A 22,710-nucleotide genomic window follows, 5' to 3' on the forward strand; every position below is an offset into this window, starting at 1 on the left:
GTAGATGGTATTAACTACTAGAAAATATCAGTTCAATTAAATATAAGTACAAAATCAAGTGCTTAATTAATACCTTTAATTTATATTTAGAAAAATGTAACTGGTTGGAACTAATGAACAATTTTGTTATTTAGGAAGGATATAAAAATAACTTGTGATGTTTACATTGAGACACCGGTGACAGGTGGCATATTCATTGCTGCAAGAGTAAATCAGGCTGGGTCATCCATTCGAAGTGCCCAAGGAGTTTTCTTCTGGATTTTGGCAAATGGGACATATGAAGTTACAAGTGATCTTGGTAAGTAAATATTTATGTGTGAGTTGATGAATAACTGTTGACTCCTGTTGCTGTTCAATTGTTTCAGTCATATCTGAGACTGTCTGACCCCATCTGGGCTTTTCTTGGCAAAGATAATGGGGTTTTTCACTGCTTCCTTCCTTAGCACATTTTACAGCTGAGGAAACTGAGGTAAACAGGGCTCTGTGACTTAGCCAGGGTAAATGTCTGAGGGCAGATTTGAACTTAGGTTTTGGTGACTCCTGACCCAGCACTCTACCCACTGCTCCACTAAGCTGCCCTGTTTATTGACTCTGTATTGTATTCCTAAGCGCTTACTGTGTACTAGCTGTGGTGGGAAGGTATGGAAATGATTCTTCTAAAATTTGGTTAGGCAGAAAAGAGGAACACACATTAAAAGGTGAAAAGGTTGTGTTTCATTAATATAGACAGCAGTCTAGATGTTCAGCAAATAGAAGAACCATTGAGGAATTAAGTAGTTATATAAAACTTCATGGAGGAGGTGTGACTAGAGAGGGAACTTTACTAGGCTGGGAAAATTAGAGCATTGAGGAATATTCCAAGAAAGGGGAAGAATAGCAATGAATAACCAGGAGTGGGATTGTTTGTAGCTCAGGACAGCAACTAATTGAGCTTGATAAATGTTGTTAAACTTTTGAATGGCTATTTGTCTTCTGTGGATCTGTACTAAATGAGCTAGTCATTCAATAGTCTACACTGCCTGGCTGTGTGACCCTGGACAAGTCACTTGACCCCCATTGCCTTAGCCCTTACCACTGTTCTGCTTGGGAACAGATACACAGCATGAATTCCAAGATGGAAGGTGAAACTAAAAAAAGCCTTTACCTCCTGGTTGCTAGGATGAAAACTCCTGGAGAGCAGAGATCGTTTCTTTCCTTTTCTGGTCTTTGTATCCCCAGAACTTAGTGTAGTGCCTGGCCCATGGCAGATGTTTAGTGAGTGTTTGCTGCCTCCTCTTTTTCATATGTGTACTCCTCCAGACCTCTACAGTCTACACTGACCGACTTTGCAGCTCCTCCTTTACAGTGCCCATTCTCCCACCTCCTCACCTTTGCAGTGGCTGTCCTGGGCACCTCTCATGTACTCCCTGACCTCTTGTGCTCTAAAATGACACATTCCCTTCAAAGTTGGTCATTGATAGCAAGAGCAACAGTTAATGACAGCATCAGTGTTGTCTGAGCTGGGACGTTGTACACTGCTTACTGCTGCTGCTACTACTACTGCTACTATTGCTACTGCTACTGCTGCTTCTGCTGCTGCTGATACTTCTAGTACTACTGCTGCTACTTCTAGTACTACTGCTATTGCTGCTACTGCTGCTGCTGCTGCTACTACTGCTGCTGCTGCTACTGCTGCTTCTGTTGCTGCTGCTACTACTGCTATTGCTGCTGCTACTACTGCTACTGCTGCTACTGCTGCTATTTATAAAGACTTCATTTTACATGGCTGATATTTTCCAAGACACCATGTAAGTTAAAAGTCACACATAATACAAGGCCATCATCTAATCAGTTTTTTATATGAATGCGCATTTTTACGGCTCTTCTTAGGCTTATCAGAGCTCTCCACATCACTACTCTTGTTCTTTGGGGCCATTGTTAATAACTAGATCATGTAGATGAAATAAGGAGAAACAATGCTCCAACGTGGACATGACTACATTACTACATGACATGGGTGAACTCCAGGCAAAAAACAAATGTGGGTGCTAATATCTAATGCAAAGCAATATAGTGTCCTACTGACACTTCTCAGCAGGAAAATGAGCAGGATTGGGTAAAGTGCTGAGACTTTATGCCACTTGGGAACATGGGAAAAAAGCTGACCCTTCCCCCTTGTTGGGGTTGCACAAGTGACATCATCTCCTCTTGACTACCTGAATGCCTGGTGTGAGCCTTAACTTGAAACCAAGGCAAGGACTGTATGAAGGAAATCACTGAGTGTCTTGGCTCATGAGGACAGAATGGGAGCTGGGAAAAGGCAACAACAGAGTTAAGAGATTGCAAAAGAGCAGGTAGGGCCATGTCCCCTGCAATGGGCCCTGGACTGCCCCCCTGGGAGGACCAGGAAAAATGGAAAGCCACAGCTGGCTCCGGAGTCATGATGTGTGAGAGTTAGTGGGCAGAATATAATTTTCCCTCTCATAGGAAAATAGCATTGATTTAGTACAATGAAAATTTTTTATTTTGCACATTTTTTGAATTTATTTTTTAATTTGCTAATTGGGTATACCTGAATTTGTATTTGTTTAATTCATATTATATAAGGTCTCACTACTCTACTATTATTACTTAGTAGTAGTAGTATTAAAATAGGTAATTACTAATAATAGCTAAGAATACTAAGGAATAAGGATGAAGGCCTCTGATTCATTAGGTTGATCCCCTTTAGGGTTTAGAAATCCACTTCTAGGACATAGACATTTGTTGCATAGTCACCAAGTGTGACTTGAGTCAGTAAAAATGTTTTTTAAAAATCACCTATGTTTTAGGTAATTTGCTAGTTTCATAGGTTGAGAAGTTATGTTTAAATTGTTATTTACACTATTTTAGGAAAATGTTCACTTTAATGAAATCAAGCATCCTTTGAAATGTTAAAGCAAAAGGTGTATTGGGCAGAGATCATATGTAGTCAAAAACTACAATCACACCCCTTTACTGCTCCCCCAGTGTCCTGGTTCTGGCTAAATAATGGCCCAGTATGGCCTTGTGATCCTTATAACTACTGTGATTTTTATCTCTATTGGAATTAATTCCTTCATCATAATCCCATAATTCCTTTGGGATTATACTCGTTGGGCTGTTTGAAGCCTGTAAACCAGACCAAATAAAATGAAAATATCAAAAAAATAAGCTCAGAAATCATTGTCTAAATAATAAAGACTTTAGAACAGAAGATATTTTTCAATTTTTTCAGAAAACAGTGAGATTTCTAAAAAAGAGAGAGAAAATAATTATAATGTAAGACTAGAAAGGCAGAAGAAAAAGTTATGTAAAAAATTTTAAAACACCAAATAAGATTGGAAGGATATATGACAGTGGCGAAAAACGTGAATATTAAACTTGGAAATTGAATGTGGAGTTAATATAAGACATACAGGACTTTTAGAAAGGAAAAACAAGCAAAAGAAACCCTGGAAGAGGTGCTGGAAGAATACTGCTGTTATTGCTGCTGCTACTTATAAAGACAGATTGAGAGAATCCATAAAAGATTACCTGAAAGAACCCATCTACTCCACCAATTTTTTTGTTATTTGATACTGAAATAAGTGAATGGAAGACCTGATAAAAGTCAGTAGGTTTGACTTTGAGAATTGGAGCAGTGTTTAACTCAACAGTAGTTGACCATAAACTGAAGCCCAATTGTTGGCCTTAGTTCTTGTCGGATGATGACCACACGGTCTGAGTGCTCTGTCATGATGATATAAACAAAGAACTTGGTTTATTTCATAAAACACATCAAGTGTAAGTGGACCAGGGAGACAGAGTTCCTATCTTTAATAAGGTCTTATCTTTCCCCCCCAGCCTGACCTGCCTCAGCCATAACAAAGTTGGTCTATGCTCACTACGCTCTCTATCTGCCTAAAGTAATGTCTGCTATCTATTCCTGACTTGCTGGTCCACTATTAAAACAGGAACATAGTACAGTTTGTCAGATAGAGGCTAGTTTGTCAGATAGAGGTCTGGTGGTCTGGCTTGATTTTAGGCTAGACAGTTCAGGCCCTTGCTGCTCACACACAATGGATGATCCATATGAGAAATGGTGTCACAGGTTTCAGGGTCACAGAAGTTTTTCTGATTATCAGGAAACTCTAAAATTGCTCAAGAACTTCAGCTACCTCCTAAAAACCTGATTCAAAATGGCCACAGGAACTAAGTTTCTGCAATCCTCAGTGTCCAGAGATCAAGGGAGTCCCACAGAATCTGTTTCCCATTTTAAGTGTTCCTCCTATTCCAGAATTGGAGCCTATATGGTTCCATGTGTGTCCCAGGCTACTTTCCAAAGTCCTTTCATGCCCAGATTCTTTGTAAATCGGTCATTCCCTCTATTGTATTCTAATAATTCATTCTTCTCTTTCCTTCTTCAATAATGTTTTGTTTTTCTGAAGTTACATGTAAAGACAGTTTTTGACATTTGTTTTCTACCATTTTCAGTTCCATATTCTCTCCTTCCTCTCTTTGCTCTCTCAGATGGTAAGCAATGAACAATTAGAATGCCTCAAATTTAATTTACCAAAAAAACAAACAAACAACATTATAATGAAATTTTAAAATTACTAAAGGAATGCTTTATAGACTTAGATAAAATGAAAATAGCATTCATTTGGGAGGAAGGAAAAAGATAGAGAATCAAGAGAAATAATAGATAAAAGATAGAAATAAAGGGGGCATTAGTATATCTACACCACAAATTATATTATCAAGCAGCAGCCAGGAAATAATTTGGTATTTGTTAAAAGAAAGTTGACAAATGAAACCTACTTTGACAAGGGAGAACCAGATTAATAAAAACAATGTTTACTCACCTAATTAAGTAAAATAATGGAAAATCATATTTGAAAAACTTGAATTGACAGTAATCATAAAGGAAATAAAGATAATTGATTAATATATATATTATTACACCTCTGAAAAATGAGAGTTCTAATGAAGTTGATAAATATCTTTAAAAGTATTAAAACCCCACATAATATGCTTTCCATATACTTCATGTCCATTCATATTGCTTCTCAAACACTTAAAGAGATTTTCTGATTCTTCTTGCATACCTAATGCAGTATTTGATATTGAGTTGGTTCTTAATACATATTTCTTGAATGAATGGGTAAATTTGATTATTTTCCCCACTAGAGTGTCAGTAGCTTGAAGGTGTTTGAAATATTTGTTCATATTTATATTAATTAAATTAAAAATCTATAAATGAAGCTAGATAATAATTTCATAAAGGATCATTTTTCAAAAGGCAAGGATTAAATGTCTTCTTAAGCTCCCACCTTGACTATTGTTTCTTTGATTTAGGTTAAAAAAATAAATCTCTATGTTCTGTTTCTTTTGCAGCAAGTGTGAGAGTAATAGAGAAAGGAATTGCTAACGTCACAGCTGAACAATGGTACACTATCACTCTGATTATTAGTGTAAGTAATACCATTCAACATTCTCATAGCCAAAGTGCTCTTTTATAGTACTAACAACAATAATAATGATAGTTAATGTTTATACAGCATCTACCATGTGCTAGGCACTATTGCTAAGCTCTTTACAGTTATAATCTCATTGGATCCTCACAACAACCCAGGCAGGCATATGCTATTTTTAATCCCCATTTTACAGAAGAGGAAATTGAGACAAACAGATCAAATGACTTGCCCAGGGTCACACAACTAGTATTTGAAATGAAGCTGGACTTGAACTCAGATCTTCTTGATTCCAGGGCTTCATCCACTGTGCCACCTAATTGCCAGTAGTACCGCTTATGTTACTTTGATACATGACTTATTTTTGCCAGTGGAGAGTAACATTGCCACAAAGAAAAGGAAACAGGATAAGTTGCCTGTTTAGGTTGGTACCAGTTGGGTACTCTACATTTACAAATCCTGTCCCCAGGATGGCAGAGAATAGCTTCTGGTTTATAGGTAAATAATTTTACTGTTGATGTTACTTTTTAGTGGACTTTTTTTCAGATATTAAGTGTAAAGTGCCCCCCTGGGGGGCAGAACCGAGACCAGAGTTTCTCAGTAAAGGTGAGAGAAAAAAGGAGACCAGAGAGAGTTTGGAGTCAGAAGGACCTCATCTGCTGATGGCAAAATGAGTGTACTTTCATTCAAGCTGGTAACATCTGTTAAAGGCAAGGACCACAGACAGTAAAACAATCCTTGGAGAAGCATCAGCAAGAAGGTGTAGCAGATATGGCTCTGAGGTCACCTGGGTTCATGGAACAGTCAAATCAATAATAACACGTTATTGCCAGCAATAGCATATTTTATTATGCTAAGCATAAAGAAGGTGAAGGAAGGGGCACTCGGACCTTATCTAGACAGACTCCGAGTTATCTGCCTCTGAGAGGGCACTCAAGTCTTAATCTTAGACAGACTGAGTTCTCTACCTCTGATATCTCCTCCTTCATTTCTTTTAATAATGCAGTTTTTAGTCTGCACACTGTAGAATGAAGCTGGTGAGCAGTGGAGAGCACAATTTTAGTAAGAGGGAATAGTACTAGCAATTTTAACAAATAACTGATAATAAGTATGCAATTAAACAAATGACTGATAATAAATATGAATATATAAAATCAAAATGAATATTACCAAATATTTAATTTGAATCTAAAGCAATCAAAAGCAAGCTATTATCTCTGATATATACTACAATAGGGAAAATACTATTCATTACAGTTAAATGATTTTTTTTATCAAGTTTCCCTTTTCCTTAATTGTTGAAGTTGTTATGTAAGGTGATGAGAGGTGATTCAGAGTTGCCCATAAGATGCCATAAAGACTCTAATAATACAGGGAAGGGCAAGGCACAGGAAAGTCCCAGGTGAGTGGCTGTACAAATGGAGGATTGTTTAATTTGATTTAATTTGATTAATTAATTTGATTTAAGTCCTTTAACAATGTTTTCTTAATATTCCAATTTACCTTTCAGACCTCTGGTCAAGGCAGAAGAAAACCTCTAGTCTTGCTTCTTTATAACTCAAAACATTTCTTCATAACTGATTAAATATTTCTTTCATATTCTGAACTACCATTCTTCATACTTTTTTCCATTTACTATTTCTCTCACCTCATCTGGCTCCTCCTCTTTACTATAAATAGAGGAGAGGTGACTACAATTAATTACCTATATTTAATAACCTAATACCGAGCCCTATTTGATTTTTGGACTGGTCAAATTTCCCTTGAAAATTGTGTTATACACTTACACAATTTGCATAAAAATTTAATTTTCTTCACAGTACAAATTCATCCAAATTTTGTGTTCACCCAGTATTACATTCTACCAAATTTAAGCTCCTAAAATCCTAATGCTTACATGTAATCACTTATTACTATTTTTAGCAGTACTTGTAATAAAAGAACATCTCATTTAAAATCGAAAATTTAAATCTTAGAGAAAGTTTTCCACAATACACTGCAACCTTTTCTTGACTGAATTTTATAGGTATAGATCTGATGTTTACTAAATAGCCAGTTCAGCCTTTTGCCTTTATAAAATAAAAATTCCCTCTTAGGGTCAAGCCGGCTATTAATTACATTCAAATAGTTCTCAAATTTACTGAAATCATTATACCTTATCAGTCCTAATGATAATAAACAATACTCTAGCTACCGGTATAGTGCAGAATTAAATTTAGCTAACATATCACCTTTAACTGATACGTAATTAACACCATAAAATTACATTGTATCATAGTACATTGTCAGACTCATTAACAATTTTCCAAAGTTACATATATAAATCTTTAATATTAAAATCAAGTGAATAGTCAAATTATAGGAAAAAAATTTCCCTATGTGTGTTCCATACTAATCTTTTTCCTTTTCTCTGAGGGCTCTTCCAAGACAAGGAAAAAAGAAAATAACTTATGGAACACTCTGTCAAGTTTAGAGGTCAGAATTAATTACCTCCCTCCGTGGAGGACTCAGAGGCATATTTTGTGAATGCCCAATTAGGAAGATACTTAGATAAGACCTATAATGAGACACAACATAAAGACAAATGAAATAAATATTAAATATAGATTCAGAATCCTGATAATTAATCTAATATTATGGTAAAATATAATTCTTCTTCTGTCTTATCAGTCTAAAAACGTCACCGGAAAAATCCATCTTGCTTTTTTTCTTTTTTTTTTAAACATTATTTTATTTGGTCATTTCCGAGCATTATTCATTGGAGACAAAGATCATTTTCTCCCCCCCATCCCCCACCTATCCCATAGCCAAAGTGCGATTCCACTGGGTATCACAAGTGTTCTTGATTCGAACCCATTTCCATGTTGTTGGTGTTTGCACCAGAGTGTTCATTTAGAGTCTCTCCTCAGTCATATCCCCTCAACCCCTGTAGTCTAGCAGTTGGTTTTCCTCAGTGTTTTTACTTCCACAATTTGTCCTCTGCTTGTGGATAGTATTTTCTCTCCTAGATCCCTGCAGATTGTTCAGGGAAATTGCATTGACACTAATGGAGAAGTCCATTACCTTCGATTGTACCACAGTGTATTAGTCTCTGTGTACAATGTTCTCCTGGTTCTGCTCCTCTCGCACTGCATCACTTCCTAGAGGTTGTTCCAGTCTCCATGGAATTCCTCCACTTTATTATTCCTTTGAGCACAATAGTATTCCATCACCAACATATACCACAAATTGTTCAGCCATTCCCCAATTGATGTGCATCCCCTCGTTTTCCAATTTTTGGCCACCACAAAGAGCACTGCAATGAATATTCTTATACAAGTTTTTTTCCTTATTATCTCTTTGGGGTACAAGCCCAGCAGTGCTATGGCTGGATCATAGGACAACCAGTCTTTTATCGCCCTTTGGGCATAGTTCCAAATTGCCCTCCAAAATGGTTGAATCAATTCACAACCCCACCAGCAGTGAATTAATGTCCCTACTTTGCCACATCCCCTCCAGCATTCATTACTAGAAACACTAGCAGTAGCAATTAGAGAAGAAAACGAAATTGAAGGCATTAAAATAGGCAAGGAGGAGACTAAGTTATCACTCTTTGCAGATGACATGATGGTCTACTTAAAGAATCCTAGAGATTCAACCAAAAAGCTAATTGAAATAATCAACAACTTGGTTCTAGTACAATGCCAAATAATAGAGGTGATAATGGGCATCCTTGTTTTACTCCTGATCTTATTGGAAATGCATCTAGTTTATCCCCATTGCAGATGATATTAGTTGATGGTTTTAGATATATACTGTTTATTATTTTTAGGAACGACCCTTCTATTCCTATGCTTTCTAGTGTTTTTAATAGGAATGGGTGTTCTATTTTATCAAAGGCTTTTTCTGCATCTATTGAAATAATCATGTGATTTTTGTTGGTTTGCTTGTTGATGTGGTCAATTTTGTGGATGGTTTTCCTGATATTGAACCATCCCTGCATCCCTTGTATAAATCCTACTTGATCTTGGTGAATGACTCTTCTGATCACTTGCTGGAATCTTTTCTATTTAAGATTTTTGCATCTATATTCATTAGGGAGATTGGTCTATAATTTTCTTTCTCTGTTTTTGGCCTGCCTGGCTTTGGAATCGGTACCATGTTTGTATCGTAAAAGGAATTAGGTATAACTCCCTCTTTGCTTATTACGTCAAATAGTTTTTATAGTATTTGGGATTAACTGTTCTTTGAATGTTTGATAGAATTCACTTGTGAATCCATCAGGTCCTGGGAATTTTTTCTTAGGAAGTTCTTTGATGACCTGTTGGATTTCTTTTTCTGATATGGGATTATTTAAGATATCTTTTTCTTCTTCTGTTAGTCTAGGCAATTTTTTTTTTTGTTTTACTGTAACAAAAGTTTTGTGGAAGCTGCATTTTATTTGAAAATCCACCCATTTTTGCTAACATACATTTTAATATTGTAAACAAAAATAGAATCTGCAGAGACAATGCAACAAGTATGCTTAACTCATGTATAGAATTGCTTTCCTACTACTGACTGTCCTTCTTAAGGCCCCTCTCACCTAAATGTTAAGATGTATTTACACAAAGCACCGATCAACAGTGCAGCTTAATTCTCCGTTAACTAAACTCTTGCTAGACATCTGTGAAGGTCCATACTTACTCCATCCTTTAATTTTAACCTTGTGAGTATCAACCCGCCTCATATGTGTTTTTTGAAAACCACATATGGTAGAGTTTTGGGTTCAAATGCAATCTGCTATTTGTCTACATTTTATGGGTGAGTTCATCCCATTCACATTCAAAGTTATGATTGTCACTTGTGGATTCCCTGGCATTTTGATATCTTCCCCTAGTTCTGACCTTTTTTCTTTAGCTATAACCTTTTGAAACAGTGATTTACTTTAGGTAAACCCCCCTAGGCCCCTCCCTTGATATGCTTCCCTTTCTAGCCCCTCCTTTTAAATGCTCCCTTCCCCTCACCCGTCTCCTTCCCTCCCTTTTTATATTACCTCCACCCTCCCCCTCCTTAATTTTCTTTTCTCTCTTACCCTGTTGGATAAGATAGAATTCAGGATCCCAATGGATCTAGATGTTCTCCCCTTTCAGAGTTGATTTCACTGAGAGTAAGTTTTAAGTAATACCACTTCATGCTCTCTTCCTCTCCTTCTCGTATGAGAGTTCTTCCCCACCCCTTCCCATGTGTATCTTTATATAGGAAAGATTATTCTATTTAGTCCCCCCCCTTTTCTTGAAGTAAATCTTAGCATCATCGGCGATTCCCCCCTCCCTTTTTCTTTCTTTGCCCCCCCTTTCACCAAATCTTCTTAATGCCCCAATCTTACCCTATGCATGATTCTTCTAACTACTCTTATGATGCATACAATTTTTGAGAGTTACACAATACATTTTCCCCACATATTAATATATATAATTTGATGTAAATGTAGTCCTTATAGAAGAGAGTTTGACTTAAAGAAAAAGATAAGATTTTTCTCCTTTTCCCTTTCTTTCATATTTACCTTTTCATGTTTCTCTTGCTTTCTGTGATTGAATATCAAAATTTCCACTAAGTTCTGGTCTTTTTCTTAGAAAATACTTGGACATCTTCTATTTTGTTGAATGCCCATGCTTTCCCCTGGAAGTATATAGTCAGTTTTGCTGGGTAGTTGATTCTTGGTTGGAGACCCAGCTCTCTTGCCTTTCTAAATATCGTGTTCCATGCTTTGTGGTCTCTTAGTGTGTTAGGCGCTAAGTCATGTGTGATCCTTATTGGGGCCCCTCTATACCTGAAGCTCCTCTTCTTGGCTTCTTGTAGGATTTTCTCCTTTTCTTGGAAGCTCTTGAATTTGGCAATTACATTCCTGGGGGTTTTCTTTTGGGGATTTAGTATAGAGGGTGTTCTATGTACCCTTTCTATTTCTATTTTGCCCCCTTGCTCCAGAACATGTGGGCAATTTTCTTCTATAATCTCCTGTAGTATAGCATTGAGGTTTTTGTTTATCTCTGGTTTTTTGGGCAGACCAATAATTCTCAAGTTGTCTCTTCTTCCTCTGTTTTCCTGGTCTGTCACCTTGTCAGTGAGACATTTTATGTTTTTTTCTAATTCATTAATTTTTTGGCTTTGCTTTATTTGTTCTTTCTGTTTTGCAAGCTCGCTGTCTTCCAGTTGCTTAATTCTGGTCTTTAGGGAGTGGTTTTGCTTTTCAGCTTGGTCTACCATTAGATGCTTCCAGCTCTTTCTCCAATTGTGAAGTCTTGTCTATCAGACTGCTGATCTCTTTCTCCCATTTTTCTTTCCAAAAGGTTTCCATCTTTTGGATAAGCTCCAATTTGAGTTCTTCCAGAGCTTGTGGGTAATTTCCATTTTGGGAGGCATGTTTTGATTTTGTTTGGATTTCATCCGCTTTCTCTTCTTTTCCTTTGGAACTCCCACCATAAAAGTTTTCAAAAGTCACTTTTTTCCCTTTCTTCTTGGAGGCTTGATTTTGGGCCATGTAAGCCATTTCTTTGGTAGTTTTCTTCCCCTTTACTTTTTGGTCTGAGGTCTGGGTGATATGGGTGGGTTTTCTGTGAATTTAGGTTGCCTCAGACTAGTTCTTCTCAGCCTCCGAGGTTTCTTAGTGTGCCTGCCCCTGTGCTCAGCATGTTGGCCCCTGTGTTCAGCGCACCCACCCCTGTGTTCAGCAAGCCCGCCCCCATGCTCTGTGATCTCTTCTCGCTGTGGGCAGGAGTTTCCTGTAAAACCGCTCTGAGGGGTGGAACTCTGATATTCCCTGTCAGTTTCCAGGGAGTCTGGCTTGCCCCCCCTCACTACAACAAGAGGAAATGCTTTGGCCTTAGGCAGTTTTTACAGACTCTTGAGACTCCTCACTGTTCCCAGTTTGCAGGGCATCCACTGTCTGTGTGCTCTCCAGTGTGCAGGGTTCTCCTGTGAAATCACCCTGAGAGGTCGTTTCCTAGTAGTCTTTAGATCCCAAGGACCCTGGTGTGCCCCCCCAGACAGAGACTTCCTCACTCATTTGCTGTCCCAGTGAGCGCTCTGATACCCTACTCTGGTTTGGTGGGAGAGGTGGGGGGGGGTAAGGTTGGCTCAGTTCACGTTTTTGTTGTAAGCTTTTCCTCCTTCTTATAGTGTGTAAATGTTCAAACCCCACGTACCTTCGTTTCTGTGCGGTACTGGAGAGTCCCTCCATTCTTCCAAAGGTGATTTTTATGCTCTTTTGAGGTAGTCTATTTCGCTCGGTGCCGGGGAGAGGAAGTGATTCGAGTCTAGATTGTAGCCATGTTTACTGGGAAGTATCCTCTTGGCTTTTTTCAAAGTACTATCTCTTTAAAAACTGTGAGAAGTGAGGAGAAACTTTGGCTCTATGAGTCTTAAGCATATTAGAAATGTCCTCAGCAAAGAGTCTCTTTCAAATAGAATAGAAACAGAGGTGGGTGACAAGGGATTGAAGGAGGGACTCCTCTCTACTTGAATTGAGGAGTCAGAGGTTGTGTAGGTGGAGGAATGGAAGGAAGGGGAAGATTATCCCAAGAGTGGGAGGGGGATAAACTTTATTCCAGATGCTGCTTCCTCTTTTAACTCATCCTGATAATTAGGTGAAAGAGCTTCAGGCTGGGGAGGGGGGGAAGGGATTCCCAAGCATTGTTGTCTTGTTCCCAATGGGGAATTGTAACTTGATGAAGTGCTAAACCAAGGTACAACTGGGTGTGGGATTTAAAGAAGGCTTCTCTGGGGGAGCAACTATTATATTGGTTTTTTTCTCATTTTCCTACTTGGATTTATGAGATTGAATTTAGCTTCGATTTCGGGGGACAGAACACTGGATCAAGTGATTCATGAATTAACCCCCAGAGAGAAAAGGTATCTACAGGTATTATGGAAGGTCCTTCTAAAGTGTAACACCTTTGTAGCAACCTCTCTACTCTCTCCCAATTCTCAATATCAAAGAACCTTCTCAAGGAAACCAGGGGCACACAGAAGATACATGTTGTAAAAAATCTCTGTATGCTAGTCTTAGAAACCTTAGCACCCTCGAGGACTTAACATATTAATGACCTCAGCAAAGAGCCACTGGTCATGAGAAACCAATTGTCCCATGTTTTACTTCCAATGTCCTCCCTGATGGGGAGAAATCCCTTACCTGTGATTTTTTCATTCCTTGATGCATGTGATCCACAATGGTTGAAGGTCACCCAAGTCCCTGTTCCAGGTGCCAAATATAAAGTGCCCACCTGGGGAGCGGGGCAGAACTGAGACCAGACTTTCTCAGGTAAGGGCAAGAGAAAAAAGGAGACCAGAGAGAGTTTGGAGTCAGAAGGACCTCATCTGCTGATGGCAAAATGAGTGTGCTTTAATTCAAGCTGGTAACATCTGTTAAAGGCAAGAATCACAGACAGTAAAACAATCCTTGGAGAAACAGCAGTGAGAAGGTGTAGCAGATATGGCTCTGAGGTCACTTGGGTTCATGGAGTAGACAAATCAGTAATGGCATATTACTGCTAGCAATAACATGTTTTATTATGCTAAGCATAAAGAAGTTGAAGGAAGGGGCACTTGGACCTTATCTAGACAGACTCCGAGTTATCTGCCTCTGAGAGGGCACTCAAGTCTTAATCTTAGACAGACTGAGTTCTCTACCTCTGACAATTAAGGAACTACTTGTTGAGTAAAAGTAACTGGGAGTTTAATTTTCCAGCTTATGCTAATTATAGCAGTGAACAACCAGCACTGGGCAGTCATTTTAAGTTCAAAAACACTGGTTAGTTCAGAATCATTAATTTCTAAAAAAAGAGCGTTCTGAGCTCAAAGCTCTGAGCTTGGTGTTCTGGAACCCAGCTTTGTCTCCTTGTCTTGTGTCTCACTTAAAGTCTGTGATCAGACATATCAGCCATAAGATAAAAGAGCCTAAACAGTGTCTTAATTACCAAACACTTGACTTGCCCAGTGGAGAGAGTCTGTAGACAAAACAACACTATTTTAGAAAATAAACTCTTATATGGAGAAGGATGACAGAAGACTATGAGTACTCCCACCTCATAAAACAGAAACAGCATATAGTAAAACCAATTTAAAGAAAGTTGGCAGGAAGTAGGGAATAATCTTGAGAGCTTTTAAAGATAAGTGGAAAAGGGAAAACAGAAGAACAATGCAAAAGATCTGCAGATTTTTTTTAGTTACCAATTTTTTTTTACCATCAAGGACAATAGAGACATTATACTAACATCACATTCCCAGATGTCCTTAAGGAGAAGATAAGAGAACAAAGACCAGAAATGTGTCTGGAAGAATTACTAGATCAGTTGTACCTAGAGGATATCCATGCTGGGAGTACACAGCTGTGAAGATGTGGAGGGATCAATATACAAAGAACCCAAAGGTTCTAAGGAATTTAAACTGGGTATCACTAAGAAGGCAATACAGAGACTCCAATGGTTTTGAAAAGGCCTCATCTTATGCCAAAGGACCTTGAAAGAAGAGATACAATAGGGGATGTTATCAGGTAAATAAATGGATGATTAAAGTAATATATGGACCAGTCATATAGTGAGAATGAGGGATAATAGGTAGCTCAAATTCACCATTCCTCTAGAAATGTTTTGGGAAGAATAGACAAGAGTCACGTAGTTAAATAAGCATTCATGAATTAGTTGTGATTGACACCATTATCACTTTGTGAGTTGATTATTCAACCAATTCTAAGTCCTCCCAACTATATTAGCACCATTGCACACAGCTGAGTCAATGAGAGCATAAATCCAGATGAGTATTTGCAGTTGTAGGCATAGAAACATAACTAGTTTCTTTTGAATTTTAGTTCTTAGTGTTATGTTAGTTGTTTTTATTTTGGAATTAATTGGTTTACAACTTATATTTTATGGTATAGTACTGTATTTAATCCCTAACATTTATATAGTGTTTAGAAGATACAAAGTGCTTTACATTTATCATGTAATTTGACTAAGTAGCATGATGGTTAAAACACTGGATTTGGAGCCAGAAAGAACTGAGTTCAAATCTTATCTCAGAAATTTAATGGCTGTATGCCTTGGGGCAAATTCACTTTCTTCACTACAAAATGGGGATAATAATATTGACATCTATCTCAACAAATTTGGGGGAGTATCAAATGGAGATCAATTGTTCAGTGGTATATAATTCTATTTGCTGTTATTATTAGCCAATACTCTTCAATGAAAAACTCATATTAGATTAATCCTAGTTCTATTTTTGACAAAAAAAAATGTAGATACTGCTTTAGTATATTGATCAGGAAAAACACTCTACTCCTACTGTACCTATAATATACATTATTTTAAGCAAGACACTGGTCATTCTCCCAGTGTCTTCTCCAAGAAGTTAGAGAGATAAAGATTAGGTGCTAATATAGTTGGGAGGATTTAGAATTGGTTGAATGATCATCCCACAAAGTGATAGTTATTGTGTCAGTGTTAAGTTGGTGTGAATGTAAGTACAACCCAACTTTTAAGGTCTGTAGTTTTTTAAAACACTGTTAGTAGTGATTTGGGCATAGTTATAGATGGCATGTCTTCCAAATTTGCAGATGAAATGAATCTAGGAGGGAGAGCTAGTACTTTAGACAGTAGACTTAGTATATTCAAAAATGCAGATTAATAGAGGCAAATATAAATCATTATATTTGCATTCAAAATTTCATTATAATTACAAGGTAGAGAAAATATGCTTGGATAAACAGTTTATATGAAAAATACCTATGGGCTTTAGTGGACTACCAATCAGTCTAATACAAAGTATGACATGAAGTACCTTTCTTCCACCCCACTCTAAAAAGGCAGTATAGTCTTGGGCTATGTTAATAAAAGCATGGTTATGATCTGAGACAAGTTGACTGAGTACTGTCCAGCGGTGGCCCAGAAGATAGCTGATACAGTAGCAGAAGCAGCAGTAGCTTTGGGAGTATTCAGCTCAGAAAAAGTATTGGGAAGGGATTATAGAAGGCCCTTTGTTGACCCTAGGTGCAGCTGGTGCTGATTGGCAACTCTACCACCCAGAATCAGTTTTGGGTTATAGTTCCAGGGTAGAGAGGAGCAGCAGAAATACTTGTGGCTACAGAAGAGCAGAAGCCCTTCCTGGGTAAAGACCAGAGAGTAGATCAGGAGAGCAGTGACCACTCTTCTTCCAGGAATAATACACTTTGGAAGTCCTGAAAACTTGCAGTGTTTCCCCACTTCCCCTTTACCATAAAGGTCAGTCAAGAAATAGGTTGGGAAAATGAGAAAACCAAAACAGCAAAAGAATATGACTATAAGAAGCTACCATAGTGGCAGGGAAGACCAAGACAAATTTAGAAGAAGCCAACAGTTTGAAAATACCAACAAGCAATACTTCAAAGAAAAATGCTAATTGGAGGACAGCAAAAATTCTTGGAGAAGTTCCAGAGAAAGATAAGAATGATAGATTAAAAAACTGGGAAAAGAAATGCGAGTGGTGCAAGAAAATTATGAAAAGATAATTAACAGCTTGATAACAGTCACAAGAATTCATTGAAGAAAAGGAATCTATAAAAAGCAAAATAGGTCAAATGGAAAAGGAATTCCAAAAAAAATCATTAAATGAAAGAACTCCTTTAAAAGCAGAATTGGCCAAATGGAAGGGATACAAAAGTTCACTGATGAATTCTTTAAAATTTTGAATTGGGTCAATGGAAGCCAATGACTACATGAGAAACAATGAAACAAAGTTAAAAGAATGAAAAAAAAATTAAATATCAGATCAGAGAAACAACTGATCTGAAAAATAGATCAAGGAGCAATAATTTAAGAAAGCTATGATCAGAAAAGTCCCTAACCATCGTATTTCATGAAATTATTAAGAAAAAACACTGTGATTTCTTAGATGCAAAGGGTAAAATAGAAATAGAAAGAATCCATTGATTATCTCCTCAAAGTGATCCCAAAATGAAAACTCTCAGAAATATTATAACCAAATTTCAAGTCAAGAAGATATTGCTAGCAAGAAAATATATCATGGAACCAGTCAGGATCACATGAGGTTTAGTGGCTTCCATGTTAAATGAGCAGTGAACTTAGAATTTAATATCCTAGGGGGCAGCTGGGTAGCTCAGTGGATTGAGAGCCAGGCCTAGAGATAGAAGGTCCTGGGTTCAAATCTGGTCTCAGCCACTTCCTAGCTGTGTGACCCTGGGCAAGTCACTTGACCCCCATTGCCTAGCCCTTACCACTCTTCTGCCTTGGAGCCAATACACAGTATTGACTTCAAGACGGAAGGTAAGTGTTTAAAAAAAAAAAGAATTTAATATCCTAGAAGGCAAGGGATTACAATCAAGGATATCCTACCCAGGAAAACTAAGTATAATCATTTCAGGGGGGAAATTAATGTATTATAGTTTTCTTGAGACATCTGTTTTGAATGCAAAACATTCTGTTCACATCAATTCAGATATGGAATTCTTGGGAGTCTTCTATTTCATTAAATATCCTCCTTCCTCCCACCCCCAAAATCTCTATACTCAGTTTTACTGGATAGGCTACTCTTAAACATATACATAAATGTATATATATACTCATCTGGGTATAAAAGTCTGTCTTACCCACTAGACAAATAGGAAAGGAAGGGTATACGAAAGGTGGATGATAAAAGGGAGGATGGATTAAGGGAAACCATAGTCAGAAGCAAAACAGACTTTTGGAGAGGGACAGGTTAAAAAAAGAAGCACAAGAAAATGGGATGGAAGGAAATACATAGTAATCCTAACTGAATTTGAATGGGATGAGCTAACCCATAAAATGGACAGGAGTAGCAATCATAATCTTAGACAAAGCAACAGTAAAAATAGACCTAATTTTTTAACTTAATAGCCTGGGAAACTACTGTGCTAAAAGGTACCATATGCAATGAAGGGACATCAGAAAAATTTTACAGCAGATTTCTCTAATAAAACCTCATTTCTCTATCAAATAAGGAACTAAGTCAAATTTATAACTATGAAAGTGATTCCAGAATTGATAAATGGCCATAGGACAGAAATAGGCAGTTTTCAGAAGAAATCAGATCTATCTCTAGTCATATTAAAATGTCCTCTAAATCAATCCTGGTTATAGAAAGGAAAACTGAAACAACTCAAAGTAATACCTCTCATCTATCAGAAATAATAAGTACTGAAGGAGATAAAGGAAAATAGGTACATTATTGTTATTGGAATCGGTGAACTGATCCAACCATTCTGGAGAACAATCCAGAACTATATCTAAAGTTCATAAAACTGTGCATCTGATCCAACAATACAGCTACTCTCTTTATGCCCTAAAGAGATCAAAGGAAAAGAACATATAAGTACAAAAATATTTATAGCATTTCTTTTTGTGGTGACAAAAAAATGGGAAATTATGGAGATGCTTCTCAGTTCGAGAATGACTGAACAAGCTTTGACATATAATTATGATGGAGTTCTATTGTGGCATAAGAAATGGCAAGACATGTTTCCCCAAAATGTGGTAAGACCTAAATGAATATCTGCAAAATGAAGTGAGAAGAACCTGGAGATCATTGTGCACAGTAACAGGAATGTTGTAGTGATGATCCAACTGTCAATGACTTGACTACTCTCTTCAATACAATGATCCAAGACAATTCCAGAGCACTCAGGATTAAAACATGTCAACTACCTCCACAGAAAGAACTGATGAACTCTGAGGGCAAATTGAAGTCTATTTTTTTGCTTTTCTATTATTTATTTATTTATGACATGGCTGATATGGAAATGTTTTGCATGATTTCTTATGCATAATTGTTATATTTTCTTTCTCAGTGGAAGAGAGGTTGGAGAAAGATAGAATCTGGTTTAAAAACTTAATAGACTGCTAAAAATGAATATATATTTTTTAAAAAGATACAATTCAGGACATGAAAGTTTTGACTGTGTGCTATTTTCAAAAGATGATGCAGACTTTCATGCTAAAATGAATTCCATAGTGTTTTACTTATATTAGCATTACAGCCTCACAAGGACCTCTTTTTTTTTTAACCCTTACCTTCCATCTTGGAGTCAATACTGTGTATAGGCTCCAAGGCAGAAGAGTGATAAGGGCTAGGCAATGGAGGTCAAGTGACTTGCCCAAGGTCACACAACTAGGAAGTGTCTGAGGCCAGATTTGAAGCTAGGACCTCCCATCTCTAGGCCTGGCTCTCAATCCACTGAGTTACCCAGCTGCCCCCACAGGGACCTCTTATAGAAAGAGAGTATTAACTTTTTCAAAAGTGAGTCCTTTGAGGACTTTTGAGAAGAAATATTGCCCTAATTGGATACATCCAGAGATAGATGACTAAAATAGCAATCTTGAAACTGTGCTCAGAGGAAAAATGTAGGGGAAATGATAGATATATTTTTTTTATTTATCTCCTCAGATTCTTGAAGGTAACAGTGTTATTAAAGAAAAAATTATGGTTATGTTGCTGGCTCCAGAGGACAGGTTAGGAACAGTGGAAGGAAGTTAAAGAAACATTTTTACCCAGTGAAAGGGACAATGTCATATTAGAGCTTAAGTTGGAATGGGCTATTTTGGTCTTTGAGGAAGTAAATAACTTTCTTATCATTGGATGTTTGACTTCAAATGAAAGCTCATTAAAGGAAGGGGGGGAGCTTGTTAGAGGTATTGTGGGAGGGATGAGTTCATAAGATCTCTCCTAACAGAATTTCTATATTCCATGAAGTTAATTGATTATGCCTTTCTTTTCTTTAGTGTTATCAACTTAATATTTGGATTAATGGCCCTCCTCTAGGCTCTTTCATTATATTTATCATTTTCTGTTATGTCCCACTTTTTATGACTGCCTTTTGGGGGGTTTTTGGAAATGATACTCGGGTGGTTTGCTATTTCCTCCACCAGTTCATTCTATAGATGAAGAAACTGAGGCAAACAGGGTTAAATGACTTGCCCAGATCACAGCTAGAAAGTATGTGAGACCAGATTTGGATAAAGGAAAATGAATATTCCAAACTTCAGGCCCAGCACTCTATTCACTGCTCTACCTACCTGCCCACATCAAATGGTAATGAATCTTAAATCATTTTTGGTGATAAAAGGTTAGTTAATAATGGACAGCTTGGTGGCTGAGTGGATTGAGAGCCAGCCCTAGAGCCAGTCCTGGGTTAGCTGTGGGTCCCTAGACAAGTCACTTAATCCCCATTGCCCAGCCCTTACTACTCTTCTGCCTTAGAACCAATACATAGTATTGATTCTAAGATGTAAGGTAACGATTTAAAAAATAATTTTTTAAAAGGCTAGTTAATAGCCTACAGGTGTGCCATTGATCCTTTTAAATTGAAATGGAATTGTCCACAGTGACTTGAAGGCATTGATATCTTAATTATAAGTGCCAAAGGATATATAAAAATAAGATAGCATATAACATTGAAATTATGAATTTATTTGAATTGATTTTGAGTGTTTTTCTTAATTTACTATGAATGTGGAGAGCATTATAATTCATTGACTCTAGTTTTAACTATCATTTATATTTTAAAAATTGTTACAAGATTCAGGTAGTTCTTTCACCCAAATACTATATATGTGTGTGCGTCTGTGTGTGTGTGTGTATGTGTGTGTGTGTTTAAGGATAATTTTAGGGTTGTGACCTAATCTAAATTAATTTGGTTGCCAGAGAAAATCCCAAATAAAATACCCAAGTCAGTTTGGAAATTTATGGTGATTTTAATTAATATAGAGGGAAGGAATTAAGGAGGAGAGAGAGAGAGAAAGAGGGTATAGGATTTTTCCCACCTGGCCAGTGCCAGGGGGAGATCAAAGACCTCTGCCATGAGTTCTTTGAAGAAGATTAGAGGCTTTTCTAAGAGGATAGTGTTTGGAAGGTAAAGGAGAAAAGAATCAGCCTAAAGTCCATGAGAGCTCAGTGAAGATGCCTCACCTGAACTGGGCTACTAAGCTTCTCCCAGTATAGTATCAAGGAAAACTCACCGCTAAACCCAGACAATAGCTGCCACCATACCAATATGCCAAAATGCTCAGCAAGCTGCCACCAGAGCCACCTCTCCCCAGAAAGAGCCCAGAGAGAGAAAGTGACGTGAAATTTATAGAGGGATTTACATCACTTTCCTGCATCTCACCTTTACCAATGGTAGCTTAAACTTGACTTAGGACAGCTCAGGTGTCTGTCAGTTGTTTCTGATTTGTCATTTGCTAGCACATGTCTATCATAGGCCATCCTCCTAAATACTTAATCCTTAAGAATGGGTGTAGACATTCCTGTTTTTGTTAGACTAAGTAGGGTGGAGTAATCTAAAGTTCACAATCCCCCCTGACAATGATTGGGAGACTCAGTAAACATAATCATCCTGCACCTCTAAATTTTCTATCTGCAGGTGCATACATAATTTCACCTTCTAAGAGGAAATTATAATAGTTAGATAGAAGAAAGAAATAGAAGAAAGACAGACAGCAAAACCAATGTTTGTTGGGCACATTGACAAAAAAAACAATTAGGGGATAGTCCCCTTTTGGCATAAGAGTATACATTCAAATAAATGTTCAAACTTCAGGTCAATCAACCACACCAAAAGTTCATTCTGGATCTTCTTGATGTAGTATAGGTTTTCTGGCATCTTTCTGCAACAGTTCATTCTCTGGATTTAGGAGTTAGCAAGTTTCTTTCCTTGAAGATCTTTTCTCAAACAAAATTTCAAAATCTTGGATTTTTATTAAAATACAATACCCCCCTGAAGTGAGTGTTAAGAAACATCCAGTTCAGCTCAGGATGCATGGTTGAGTTATGGAGGTGTATGAGTTAATTATCAAAAAAAGAAAAAACAAAAGACAAAAACATAAAGAAGAGAGAAAAATGGAAGAAAGTTAAACTTTTGGGAGAATGGAAAAAAAATTCAAAATAGGCCCTTATTTGAGTATAATAAAATTCTAACAGGCCCTTGTATTAGGGTCCAATTAAAGTAATTTCTAATCCCACAAGTCTGTAGGACAGAATGCTGGAATATTTCACTTACCCATTTTCAGCCAAGACTACAGGAAGTTGCCATACTATAAGAAAGAAAAAGAACTAGAATTTTGTTTTGATAGGGAAGTGTCATTCCCTGGTCTGATTTTTTTATCATTCTCAGGGATATGGGGAGCCAGGATGATAGTCAAATGTTGGTAATTGTCTGAGTATTTCACAAAGAGTGTAGATACAAGGAAGTCCTACGACTTAATGTATGTCAAGCATCGCAACCTTGAGTCTG

At 37.3% G+C, this 22,710-nt stretch overlaps 1 protein-coding gene across 9 annotated transcripts in view; it reads left to right on the plus strand.

The window, feature by feature from the left end:
• The window catches only part of LOC100020089 (galactocerebrosidase-like), a 147,338-nt gene that overhangs the window by 105,555 nt on the left and 19,073 nt on the right, over positions 1 to 22,710 (plus strand). For 5 of the 9 annotated variants that reach the window (XM_056820509.1, XM_007472684.3, XM_007472683.3 and 2 more), the window contains 2 exons: positions 135 to 298; positions 5,377 to 5,453. The exons of 3 other annotated variants lie outside the window; for them this stretch is intronic. In XM_056820509.1, the coding sequence (XP_056676487.1) occupies positions 135 to 298; positions 5,377 to 5,453 (241 nt within the window). The remainder of the gene's footprint in view (positions 1 to 134; positions 299 to 5,376; positions 5,454 to 22,710) is intronic. One more of the 9 variants, XM_007472685.3, reaches the window with a different exon arrangement.

Source organism: Monodelphis domestica, chromosome 1 (genome assembly GCF_027887165.1).
Source record: "Monodelphis domestica isolate mMonDom1 chromosome 1, mMonDom1.pri, whole genome shotgun sequence".
Taxonomy (NCBI): domain Eukaryota; kingdom Metazoa; phylum Chordata; class Mammalia; order Didelphimorphia; family Didelphidae; genus Monodelphis; species Monodelphis domestica.